This window comes from Enoplosus armatus, chromosome 23 (genome assembly GCF_043641665.1).
Source record: "Enoplosus armatus isolate fEnoArm2 chromosome 23, fEnoArm2.hap1, whole genome shotgun sequence".
In the NCBI taxonomy this organism is placed as follows: domain Eukaryota; kingdom Metazoa; phylum Chordata; class Actinopteri; order Centrarchiformes; family Enoplosidae; genus Enoplosus; species Enoplosus armatus.
In genome coordinates this window covers 10,624,531-10,637,850 of record NC_092202.1, presented here as the reverse complement: position 1 = coordinate 10,637,850, position 13,320 = coordinate 10,624,531, and the positions used below count along the sequence as shown (strand labels likewise).

Here is a 13,320-nt window from a genome sequence, read left to right as displayed (position 1 = left end):
TGCAGGAACACCATCCAGTCACTGGTTAAACCACCCAAGTACATTTACTGGCCTGCCTTTTGGTGAGAATACATTTAATAGTGTGGTTTTGTTATAAAGCAAATATAGTCTGACAACAGCGTTTTTCTTTTGAATAGGGTTTTGACCAGCAAGATGTAACCATGGATACAGTGCAGCAAATCTTTTCAGAGCAATAAGTCTTAACACAGCTCCATGTCTCTAGATTGCTGTTGTGGATCATCATAAAATAAGAGCTGGATCCAGTCAAAAGTATCCCGGCTTTTAAAGGAGTTGGACAGACATTAATTTTTGTTTGCGAAAAGCCACATCTGGAATCATTTAGGCTTTTACGACTTTTATCTTCAAGAACAAATAAGGACGTGAGCTTCAGTGACATTCCTCAGAATGATCTGAAACAAAGTGAATTCACAGGGGTGATCCCCATTTAAGAAGTAAAATATGAGTTGGATATTTCTCTTTCTTGCCTTAGCTGTGAGATCTAGAGTAAACCCTTCTGAGCTTTTCCCTCCTGCGTTACTTCAACAGCTGACCCCCTTGAAAAAATTGTGGGAGTGAGCTGATAATCCATCCCATCTTCATTGTTGCACTTTTATTGACGTTTTTGTTCACGGAAAGTTTTAAGTCATTTGGTCTCTGCTTGGATATGACATAAAACTGTGGTGATACGGTTACACTCTTTGATTTGAATGTTTCCCGACATTGTTTTAAAGAGTAATGAATAAATGGGCCACATTCTGGGCAAATATCCAGCTACAATGCTTCAAAGCTACCTGGACTATAAGGCTGGCAGTATACTTGAAACAGATCCATTTTGACAGGTTCACATGGGCAAATTGCCAAGTTTATAGCTAAAAGGCAGTGCTGTGTTTACCATTCAATGAGATGCGGGTTTATATACTGCTCAAAGGAATTAAACATTACGTTTTTCACACATCATGCCATTGTTGTCCCAAGAATGCATGCTGTATAGTCTGTGGACATCAAAGAAAGCAGGCTCAAAGTTTGGAAAAGGTTTTTGTCTTGTGTGGAAAATGTGTGGAAAGTGCATCAGCTGTTTGCTGTTTGCTGTGGCTGAACAATTTTCCTCCCGGGCAGGTCAGTCTGCCTCCTGCCACTCCTTCCACAGCACAAGCCAGCGGATGTCCTGAACTGTATTGCAGCCAGCAGACTCCAGTGTGCACTACTATCTCCTGCACATGCAGATAGACCAACTGTGCTGCTGGAAACAGCGTCACATGTTGACATGTTGCCTGTCAGAATGCGCGCACTGTGGCTTCACAATGATGTGACAGAAGTTTTGCAGCAGCAACATTGTTATCATATCGATCGGTGAAAGTGAAAGAACTACAATGGTCAGTATTAATCTGCACCATGAAGTACAGGGATGTCTGTGCTCGCTTTAGCCGTACAAAGAGGCTTCTTTTTTTTTTTTCCTCTTGCCACAGCTGACTCACCACTGGAAAAATTTGAACTTCCTGTGTAGGTCCCAACAGTTCTTTGAAGGCGATGTGGATGTGTTTGCTATAAGTTTCTCTTTCTCTTCTTAGACAACCATCCACTCTTTGTTTATTTGGCCATGCTTGTTAAGTCAAGTGCTTTTTTCTTTGGCTCAGGAACACAATTCCTTTGCACCATAATAGACAGATAAATGATGAGCAGCAGTTTTCAAATATACTGCGTCTCCCTTGTTACAAACTTCAAAAGAGCCCTTTCATTTCTTGTGAAAACTGGGCTATTTTTCATCAAACATGACACATTCCAAAGCATTTTTGATAAGGTTATTAAAAGAAATAACTTATTTCAGTCATACTGTTCCTGAATGCACATATTATCAGTTTGTATCTTCACTGCATTTGTTATTTTATGAAGAAGAGACGTCATTGAAAATACAACACATTGCTTCCTTGTAACCGATAACTGAGTTACTGACAGCTAAATTTGGTGTCTTGACTCAACAGTAACCCCTTTTACTTCAAACTTTAAAAAAGAATAAATTAACAGAATACACAAGACACTTGGGTGTCGCTTTTCATATGTTTTGTCACTCAAATTTGCGACAGCCGTTTTATAGGCTTTGGTGTCTGCGTGATTTACGCTCTCTGTGGCATTTCTGAACATTCCTCTGGGCCCGGCTGCTCTCCCATGGCTCTCTGCAGCCGTTAACTCTCAACATAATTGGAGCGGTACGGTGATGTACAATGACAAGAGTGTTAGTGACAAATCCAGTCCCTTCATTGCCCCTTGTCTTTCCCCAGTTTGTTTGCTTCGTTGTGGTGCAGAAAGTCTTAAAGGATCCTTTTATTGCCTCGGCCACAGTATTACTTAGCATTCTGTGTATGCTTGCATGTGTAGTCCACCCCACTGTCCCAAAGTGAGATGTAAGAGCTTTGCTTTTGTTCTCATTGGCTGTTACTGCAAATTTACTCAAGGCTATATAACTGTCATTTCAAATTAAACTCTCTGTTTTCTTCCTTCCAGGTACGCCCAGCCATGATCGAGGACAAGGGTCACCGTGTGACCGACTACTTTGTGGTGGCCGGGCTGACAGACAAGTCCACGCCCCTGGAGCAGGACCTGTCGGAGACCAAGTCTGGCGGGCCCAAAGCGCCCATCACCGACTTGGCCGTCATTAACAGGTCGGCGGGAGAGGCTGTGCCCGAGGGCTTCACTTGCATCGACAGCACCTACAGCGGCCAGCCAGCCAACCTTAACCATGGCAGTCTTAAGAGCCCAGAGCTGTTTCTGTGCTACAAGAGGAGTCGAGGGAAGCCTCCTCTCATTGACATTGGGTTAGTCAGCAGTTTTGTTTATGTCAGCGTTTGTAATCTGGAATGTGAATATGACTGCAGCAGCAAGGGACTCATTGTGAGTGGCTTCAGTTCCACTGTTACGCATTACATGAGACCAAACTCTTCAAATGAGTAAAACAACAACTTCAATAACCAATTTATAGTTTAGTCGGTCGGAAAGCTAACTCTGGATTTGGCCTTAATTTAACCAGTGAACTCCTGATTCTTGTGTCATATGTGTCATATTTAATTCAACTTTGATGGCATGAAGAAACATGTTTTCAGAGGTGGGAGGAAGTAGGCGTGTTGACGACTTCAGTCACTCGCCCCTGTTGCGTCATGGTGTTCTCCCTCTCAGCCACTCCTCTTGGCTCCTATCCATCCATTTTCCTGCTTCCTTCTGATATGTTATGGAACTATATCATGATCTACTTAATCCAGAACAGTAAGCCTAAAGCTGCTCTCACTTATTCACAGAGGAGCACTACCTACGTTTCATCACCAGGGCTTTATATCCGTTAACTCGTCTGTCCTGAATGAACTAGCAATATCAATGCAGTAATACTTCATTGAGAACAGTGATGCAACCGCCTGAGGCCTTTCAGATCTCCACACACCTTAGTCTTTGTCGAAAGCCTATTTGTGTCCCCGACTAACAAACTGGAGTTTCCAGTTTCAAGAGATGACACTCTGCTCTCTCTCTCCGAAAGATTTTCCTTTCATTAAAACTGGTGTTGCTGTATGAAGATAGCAGCACATTGACTGCGCTCTCTGACGTGATGAATTTGATTCATTTCATGTGAAACCCTGTTGGTGCTCTGAGCGTAAACAGAAGATCGTATGTCAAGTCTTGTTTCCTATAAGCGGTTGCGCAATCCTGCTTAGCATGCCAACATAACATGTGGGGTGGGGAAAACAGAATCAAACTTGTGTTCGAGGATTCACGTTGTCAGGCTGCTTTACAGTTTGCTTTTTTCCTTGGCTGGAGCACCAAATCAGTCATGCAGTTTAATGAGACCGAATAACAGATTTCACCAGCTTCTTCTCTGTGTTGCTGCAGTCAGGGATAATATTAAGAGACTGCTAATGTAAAATTCATGACTTTGTGGTCTATTATTAATAAGTGATTTGATGATCCTGATGGTTCTGTTTTGGTTGAGCAGGTTAGTAAATATTGTTGGCCATGTTGCAACGCCAGTGTCTTCCCTTCCTGATCTGTTCCACCTGCAAGAATTAATCCACCGCAAAGAATAAATGAAAAACTAGCAACCTGTAAATCATTCATTCTTCCTCCTGCCACCTCTGCTGTCAGTGAAGCCAGCATTCCCAGCCCGAGGCTCAGCAGCGTCACGACTCACTGTGCCCATTAGGACCCTGTTTTTGTTGCCTAAATGAGAATTTTGCTGGCAACTGTCCTCCTGGCCTCTTTAGGTTTGTCTCACACTCTTTTCAGAATAAATGGAGTGTTTCGGACTGTTATATCTGTGATGGCTGCCCTGTAGCCTGCTCAAGATTAAAAAAAAAAAAAAGTGTTTTGGGGTCTGTCTTAAGTTTAAAGAGGGCAGCAATCGCAGCTTCTGGCCTCCCACATTGCATTGTCCAGATGGAAAGGGAGGACATGGAGCATGCCACCATAGAAGCCCTGCATTCATGCAAAAAAGATCCAACACAGCAGGGCACTGATTGCTTTCCTGTCTGCAACTTTTAGCTGTGTGATATTCCACAGCAGGAGTGATAAAGAATGCACAAAACATTTTATATTAATGATATTATTAAGCTTTATCGATAGAGCACTGAAAGAGAGAAAAATGAAATAAAATACCAAAATGAATGATGAAATACATGAAGGGCAAAATGAAAAATAATAAGCAAGACATTAAAAAACAATAAAATAAACAGACAATTCAATAAAATCACTGTATGCTTTCCGATAAAAGTACGTTTTTAGAAGAGACCTAAAAGAAGGCACTGAGTCAGACAGCCTTATTTCCTCGGGGACCTGATGGCAAAAGCTCTGGCCCCTTTAGTTTTCAGCCTGGACTCTGGAAGAGACAGAAGACCACTGCCAGAGGATCCCAAACTACGCAAAGGTTCATTAAGGACTAAAAGATCTAAAATATAATCTGAAGCCAGGTCAACAGGATAATAATGTTTGGCAGTGATCCATTATTATTAAATTCAAAGTGTTTGTTTTGTGCTAACTTGGATATGAAAATCTTGATAGGTTTCCCTTACTGTCTGGGATTTGAATGAGTCAGCTGGTAAATATGTCTGAATCACATCACCCATTGAAGACGGGGCTTCTCACTGAGGCCTCAAAAGGAAACCAGAGCTTTAAGAAGTGGTGCTGACCACACACTGAACCAGATTATCCTCACCATACAGCTTCGGCCTTTTGCTTATTGTCTCTCAAGAATGCAGTTTTTCCCCTAAATCAGTCTGAATGTGGATTGATATGTGTATATGGCAGCCTTGTAGTGCCAGATTTGTACACCAGGGCTGTAAATTGATCAAATAGATTCTGCAGTTCCCCTCAGCTCTGCGTAGCGCTTCAGTGTCTCTCAGCTCACTGTTTTGGTTTCATGGCCTGCAACTTTACAGTTTTGGCTCTCATCAGCGTTGTTTCCAGCCACAGCAGGCAGCTGTTATCGGCAAAAAAGCTCTAATAAACCCACTGTACGCTACCTGCCTAGCAACAAACCGCACGCAGTCAAAGTTAGCAAGTAGCTGGTGAACATAATGGAGCATTTAGCAGCTAAAGAACCAGATATTTCCCTCTGTCACTGTGCAAAGTATTCTATTGTCTGCATGCTGTCAGAAAGTATGACTTGGTACATAGCTGATGGAAATATGAATTAGACATAGGGAGTAGTGGGAAAGCATCCTTTTAAATATAGTTGTGATCTTTCCCCTGCCACCCTGTTGAATTCTCTGGAAGCCTTTGCTTTAGTCGGTTTAGCTCATAACCCAGGAGCTTGTGGTTGACACCTTCACCATTTTGGAAAGCCACACCAGCAGAAAACCTCCACTGTTTGGTTTATCTGTTGTTGTTCCTATATTCTTCTATTTTACAGTCAGTCTACTGATTTGTTGTTAGTGTTCAAGCTGTGTAAACTGTTGCATCATCAGAATGTGAGCTGTTTTGGCAGCAAAGTTTGTTTAAGAAATGTAAGACAGCAAAACTGATTCCACTGACGGCCCTCTCTCTGAGACACTTAATTGTGAGGGCATGCCAGCTCTTTGCACTGCTCTGCTGCTTGCCATCTTAATTTCCACATCATTTAGATCCCTTTTGCACTCTGAACCTTTAGAACTGAAGACAGTAGTATAGACTTTCTCTCCGGTTACGTCTTTATTCCTCTCTGCTGGCCCATAAAATGTGTTGTGTCATTGTCATGTGCTAACATGTTTACTTCCTGTTTGTTGTGTTTATCAGTGTGCTGTATGAGGGTAAGGAGCGTCTGATCCAGGGCTGCGAGGTCATCCAGGCCACTCCATACGGCCGCTGCGCCAATGTCAACAACAGCTCCGCCACCTCGCAGCGCATCTTCATCACCTTCCGCCGAGCGCCACCCGTCCAGCCTCAGAACTCCCTGGCAGTGACCGACATCTGCGTCATTGTCACCAGCAAGGGTGAGACGCCACCACATACCTTTTGCAAGGTGGACAAGAACCTCAACTGTGGCATGGTAAGTCTGACTTTTATTCCTTAGCTAGCACTTTTGCATCATCAGTCAGAGAACGCATTTTTTAATATCTATGTTTTAAACCTTTTCAGTGGGGCTCCAATGTGTTCCTGTGTTACAAGAAATCAGTATCTGCGTCCAATTCCATCAGTTACAAAGCTGGTGAGTAAAAGTTAGATCTTTTTCTGATGGCTTACCTTGTTAGAAATTCACAGCAATGTCATCAGAGGTCTGCAGTTAGCTTGATTTTATTGTTATTATTTTAAATTTGTTTAAAAGACAAGGTAAGACAATAAGTCTATGTATAGAAAGGATGCAGTGAGTAGTTCAAGTCATAATTATGAGATACTGAGTCATTATTATGACATAAAGTGAGTCTAAAGTTTGACTTTTTAAATCAAAATTATGAGATAGTAATACTAAACTCATTCATCTTTTTTTGTCTGGCAGGAATAGGCTTCCATACATGATAACAATGGGTGTTAGAAAAGTTTAAGACTTAAGCAGCCATATTAAATTATGTTATGTATCAATATAAAAAATGCAGTGTAGTTGGAAATGGTGTGGCTTTGTGTGCTGGCACAATCAGCCTCCGTTAGGTTTATTTGTCAAACCTCCAGCCAGCGGCACCGTCAGTGTGTGTCTGTGATCTTGCAGTAGATAGTTACTGCTTATTGCAGCTGGCATTTCTGAACTGTAGTGTGACATTTTCACCGACCGAATGCTTCCTTAACAGCTTGGCCTTTGGAACAATTAATTGCACAACACACGTATAATCAGTGTTCATAGTAATACACACACACACACACGCACCCATGCTGACACACATGCAGACTTTATCTTTTTGGCCGGCCTTTTTCCTGTGAGGCGGCTGTTTATCATCTCAGACAACAGCACTTCCTGCCACGCCCTTTATGTGTGTGTGTGTGTGTGTGTGTCTGCAGGCTTGTTTTTTTTTGTATGCTCATGTTCACATAAGAATGTGTGTGTCTTGTCAGAACGGCATCTCACCAAACAACAAGTTACACTGAGGAGCAGAACAGTTATTTCCTGAAAATGAAACCAAAGCATACAGACTGATTACTACTTTTCATCAGAAATGATAGTAATTGATCTCTCTTTTCTTAGAGCCTCTTTTATTTAATCCTTACAGAGAAATAAAGTGAGAATTGTAGCCTGTCTGGATGTTTGAGTCTGGCACTTAAATGATCAAACTTTGGGATGTATTTTGTTCGACACTACTACATCACAGCGTATATATCGATCACTTGTTTTCTTTGTTCTCCAGGTCTCATCTTTCGTTACCCAGAGGAGGACTATGAGTCTTTTCCTCTGTCAGAATCTGTCCCTCTGTTCTGTTTGCCCATGGGTGCCAAGATCGAATGCTGGGCACCACACACGCGTGATCCTCTGCCGGTCTTCTCCACGTTTGTCTTAACCATCTCTTCTGGTGAAAAGGTGAGATGCAGCAGCCAAGAGCAAGCTGTCATTGATGTAGCAAGCAATAGTATTACCCAATTATTGTACTCTTTGAAAAGACTAAACTGGCTAGGGAGCCAAAAGGTTACAAAATTACTAAAGCGATTTGTCCATCTCTGGTTGCAGGTGTATGGATCAGCCATCCAGTTCTACGAGCCATATCCAGTGGATCTGTTGAGCGAGAGGCAGAAGATCCAGCTGGGCCTTCTCACCACAGTGGAGAAGAAGATGATCCCCAACCGGCCTGTAAACACCAATAAGTGCATCTGCCTGCTCTCCCGCTGGCCCTTCTTTGAGTCCTTCCGCAAGTTCCTGATGTTCCTCTACAAGCTCTCCGTCTCAGGCCCACACCCACTGCCCATTGAAAAGTAAGAATCTACTTACAGCTGTTGACATTCATTGGGGACATTAATGCTAAGCACCGTGCAGATCTCAAAGCTCACGTTTTGTTAAGTTGAATATTGTTGCTGTAAAAGAATTTGAAGACATTCTGTATGTTTCTCTCAACAGGCACATCTCACACTTCATGCACAATGTGTCATTTCCTTCCCCTCAAAGGCCAAGAATATTAGTCCAGGTGACGTGTTTTCTTTTTATGTTCTTAATAATTGTCAGTCTTGTCAAAAATATATGTTTACATGTGTATCTTTTGTTTTTATAGTTCCTTATATGAACATTATAACATTTTTCCTTTCAGCTCTCCGCACATGACACCTTGATCCTCTCCCAGCCTGTGTGTACACCCTTACCCCTCAGGTACAATGGGCTTCACAGTGCTTAACATCATTATTTTGCAACAAGTAATATTTTCTGTTACTGTTCTTTAGACTTTGACAGTTTTGCTTCCACTTCAAGCTAAATGTAGCTGTCCTTCAGTGCATATTCTGTGCTTTGTCTAAAAGAAAAACAGCTGAGCAGGCTGAAAGGAAAAGACCTGCATTGTTCCAGGAAAAAAAAGCAAATGCATTCATTCATGTTAGTTGTTTTCCAGGTCAAATCCTCACACTGTGAAAACAGCCTCTGGCATCATCAGTTTTCAGAGACTTTTTCCTACATTGCATAATTCGGTCTTGTTTGCAATTGATACGAGCCATTCAAGCAGTGACCCTCTGGCCTCTTTCCTACTTTATGTAACCCTGAAAACTCAAAAATGGTGATTGTCGGGCCTTTACCAATTACTAATTGGTATTCCACTTAATGTGACCCACTGCTGTTGCTGCCTTTGTGATTGTGATTAACGAGGCTTAGACTAAATCTCAGAAACACCATATGACAAAGGAAATTAATTTTGAGTCACAATTACAAAGCCCTCTAAAAGGTCATATTAGGTTCTGAAAAAGTCTCAAACAACTGGACAGCATATGTAAACTGCATTAGCAAATAGAAACAGTGGACGAAGTAGACTCTTGATGACAACTTAATGGGATATTGTCTTAACAACATTAGAAACTGCTGTATATCCTTAGAAATTGAATTAAAGCCTCAAGAGAGGTTTTCCATTCTAAGCTTAACGAAGTATGACTTGCAGGGTTGTTGGACAGCATTACATTGTAAGATGATAGCATTATTTTGTCCACCATGTGCATTTGCATATCTTGGAGAGTGTTGATATTAAAAATCTTACTAATTAAAATAACTGTTTGAAGTGCCACTCAACCTAATCGTTTCCTTCTAGGTTCTTTATTATCTACCATTGTTTAGAGAAGTGTTGAATTACGTTGTTTCTCTCTTACATTAATCATGTCTGTCTCTAGTTACAAACCCTGTTATAAACCCTTTCCTCCATCACTTTTTTCACACTCCTTCCACCCCTTTCTGTCTCCTTTCCCTTGCTTTCCGTTTTGTTTTCCATGCTCTGCCCGAACTCGTCAACTCACACGTCTGCTCTGTGCTCTCCCTCCCCCTCGGTCAGCGGGGCAGACTACGGCACTCTGCTGATGAATCTGGGCTCGGAGAACTGCGCCACTGTGCTGCACTTCGTCCTGCTGGAGAGCAAGATCCTGCTGCACTCACTCCGGCCCGCTGTGCTCACCGGTGTGGCCGAGGCTGTGGTGGCTGTGAGTACGCTCCGCCATGCGAGCCATACTCGCATGTATTCAGAAGTATTACCAGCAAGATTGAGCTTTAGCAACATCTGCTCTTTTAAATCAGTTCAATTCTTATTTTTGGATCAGGGTCCATAGTAGTAAAAGATAAGATTTAACTATTAAAACAGCCGTTACATGAAATACATATAATACAAATGACATTAAACTCCTTATTATCATCCATTCTCTTTTGTAGCTGAGCAGTATACAGTTTACAGTAAGCCATAAACAGGCAGACGATCACTTTACTGACCACAATAGAAATGTATGTACAGATGTGTTGCCCTGAGAATTAAATTAATAACATTGTCAGTATATCTCTATGGTGCATTAAGTCATTTAAGAAAAAGTGACCCAACCACTTACTTTGAGACCTTCTCTAGTTAAGTAGTACTCAAGAAAATACCATGACATCATTCTTGTTGGGATTAACCAGCTCTGTAGGGAGGAAAATATGACCAAATCTGCATATGTGAAAGCATTAATTACGAGATAATCCAAATACACATTCAGCTTCCCAGGCAAGTCATCCGTATAGCAGTTGAATAAGAGTGGAGATAATATACCACCCTGCCTAACACCATTTCTGACATTAAAAGGATCAAATACAGCACTACCTCATCTGAACTGCATAGTCTCACAGGCATACTAAATCACAAAGATATGTAATTCCTTTAACGCTATGTTTTTCATTCGATTGGACGGCTTGAAAGCATTTCAGAAAGCACATAAACATGATGGAACTGTGCAGGACTCATTTTGTGTTTGCTTTACTTGTATTTGATGAGGGTAACTAACAGTCAGGTAAAATGCTGTACTGTGCTGAACTACAAACACAGTAAAATAAGCAGCGGCAAGAGGAACAGGTTTTTGACATTTTATATTTTTGCATTTACAAAAATAAAGAGAAACAAATGATTGTCTGAAATATCTGCCTTGAAATTCTCACATAAATACAGGTTGAGTATTTATCCTCCATGAATGAGTTACTAAAAGCCAGTCTAACAACATATTCATCTTCATTTTGATAAGATTTAAATGACATGTAGAACACTTTACCTTTATACTTAAACAGTTATACTTATCGCTCTGCCATTATGTCTACTCTATGGTTATATCTCACTTATAAGATTTATTTTTCACTGATTGGTTGTTGATTTTCCAGCTCCATGAACACAATTGAACTTTGCCAACCACAATCTCTTTGAATACACAGGATGTCACAATCCTCAAAATCTCCCAAATGCAGTGTCACAATAAATCAGTTACAATAAGGAAGAGCATCATATCTTTTGCAAGAGACACCCCTCAAAATAAGTTGCCCAATTCAATTCTGTAGTCCGATGCGTACACATCATGTAAAACTCTTCATTATTGTCAGACTGGTTGTAGTAATCGTGCTTCTGTCTCTTGTCTCTCCTCAGATGATCTTCCCCTTCCAGTGGCAGTGTCCCTACATCCCCCTGTGCCCGCTCTCTCTAGCAGGCGTCCTCAACGCTCCTTGTCCATTTATAGTGGGTGTGGACTCCCGCTACTTCGACCTTTACGACCCCCCGCCAGATGTTGTCTGTGTGGATCTAGACACCAACACTATCTACCTGTATGCTATGCTTTGATACTAAACCTATGCCACTGCTTTGTACTCAAATATTGCAGCACCACATTTGTTAAACAAAGAGCACGTAGCGGATTATTTTTGCTCCGCTGCCTAACTGCCTTCGTGGTATTGTGTGTTACAGGTCTGATGAAAAGAGACACAGCAACTGGAAGAACCTCCCAAAGAAGCCCTGCAAGAGTCTCATTAACTCACTGAGCAACTTGCACCACCAGCTGGCCACTGGTACAAACAGCATCCCCCCTCCTCTTGTAGCAAAACCTCTTCAGAGATGGGAATGGACAAAATGTCATGAATGACTTACAATCACAATATATAATCTAGTTAAATACAACAACACCACACACTGTGATATGAAAAGTGACCATAGAGCTGAGTCTTTATCATGTCCTAAAAAATACTATTGCTACTGTATTAGATTACATCATGTTGTATGCCCATTATTTTGTTCACCCCCTGTAGTTATATATGGAGACAAGTCAAAAATATAATTATAATATAAACAATAAAATGCAACAATCAATAATAGTATTAGTCAGATAATTAAAATTGAGTGTAATTCTTTGTGTGTTTTAGTTTCAGTCCGTCAAACAGGCGAGGAAGGCTCGGCAGTGGACATGACCCCCATCGAGGCGGACTTCACCTGGCACAAGAAGAAGACAGCCCTGGAGATGGAAATCCAGGAGGCCTTCCTTCGCTTCATGGCCTCCATCCTGAAGGGCTACCGCTCCTACCTCAAACCCATCACCCAGGCGCCCTCCGAAAAGGCCACGGCTGCAGACTCCCTCTACGACCTGCAAGGTAAACAAGCCATGTGTGGAAACCAGGGGAAACTGAAGTAGTTTTATGGTAATGAAGTCATGCGGATGATGTGTAAAACCATAGATATCGACATGTAGGTAATGGTTTTGTTTATGTGCGACATTTGTTGATAGCTTCCTGGCTTTGTAACCAATGCATAATTTACAACATTAATTTAGATAGCTTCACCTAATGTTTAATTTTATTGGCATTTCTATTTCAAGGAGCATCACAACTATAACTCAACCTGTGTTTTGTAGAAATCAATCACCTTTCTCATCAGCTATAATAAGACTTCACTAATGCCTGTTGCTGGGAAATTGGTTCTCACCTCCATTTAGCTTCACTGTTACAGATCAATGTTTGATATAGATAGAGTGAAGGAAAGGGCTTGTAGCAACATATTACAATAGCGTATAATAATTCCACGGTCCATTTAGTTTTTGGAGTGATTCCAAGATCAGTCTCTTTGCCTTCCTGCAGGGTTTCTCAAAGGCAGAGACCGCGCCCACCAGAAGTTCTACTCCCAGCTCACCAAGACCCAGATATTCATCCGCTTCATTGAAGAGTGCACCTTCGTCAGTGACAAGGACACTGGCCTGGCCTTTTTTGACGACTGCGTGGAGAAGGTGATAACCAATGCAGCGTCAGGCCGGTCTCAGATATAAACATGCCTCACACTGGTTTTATGCTGTTTTTGTTTTTCCTCTTCCACCTGAGGTTTCCTTCCATAAACGGGCCTTTTGTTTTATGTTGTTTCATTGGCAAAATAACATTCATCCGCTGGGAAAGTAAGGAAGCCAAAATTTCCTCTGATTCATTCTGTTCCCTTTCCTCTTTTT

General features: G+C 41.6%; 1 protein-coding gene across 3 annotated transcripts in view; it reads left to right on the top strand.

Annotated features, from left to right (window-relative positions):
• Nucleotides 1–13,320, top strand: part of dennd4c (DENN/MADD domain containing 4C) — a 30,092-nt gene that overhangs the window by 8,114 nt on the left and 8,658 nt on the right. For 2 of the 3 annotated variants that reach the window (XM_070930182.1, XM_070930181.1), the window contains exons 1-12: nucleotides 2,512–2,810; nucleotides 6,247–6,499; nucleotides 6,589–6,658; nucleotides 7,785–7,954; nucleotides 8,102–8,343; nucleotides 8,486–8,552; nucleotides 8,673–8,731; nucleotides 9,888–10,032; nucleotides 11,487–11,662; nucleotides 11,802–11,902; nucleotides 12,254–12,478; nucleotides 12,962–13,107. In XM_070930182.1, the coding sequence (XP_070786283.1) occupies nucleotides 2,512–2,810; nucleotides 6,247–6,499; nucleotides 6,589–6,658; nucleotides 7,785–7,954; nucleotides 8,102–8,343; nucleotides 8,486–8,552; nucleotides 8,673–8,731; nucleotides 9,888–10,032; nucleotides 11,487–11,662; nucleotides 11,802–11,902; nucleotides 12,254–12,478; nucleotides 12,962–13,107 (1,953 nt within the window). Of the gene's footprint in view, nucleotides 1–2,499; nucleotides 2,811–6,246; nucleotides 6,500–6,588; nucleotides 6,659–7,784; nucleotides 7,955–8,101; nucleotides 8,344–8,485; nucleotides 8,553–8,672; nucleotides 8,732–9,887; nucleotides 10,033–11,486; nucleotides 11,663–11,801; nucleotides 11,903–12,253; nucleotides 12,479–12,961; nucleotides 13,108–13,320 lie in introns of those variants that run through there. The other variant, XM_070930183.1, reaches the window with a different exon arrangement.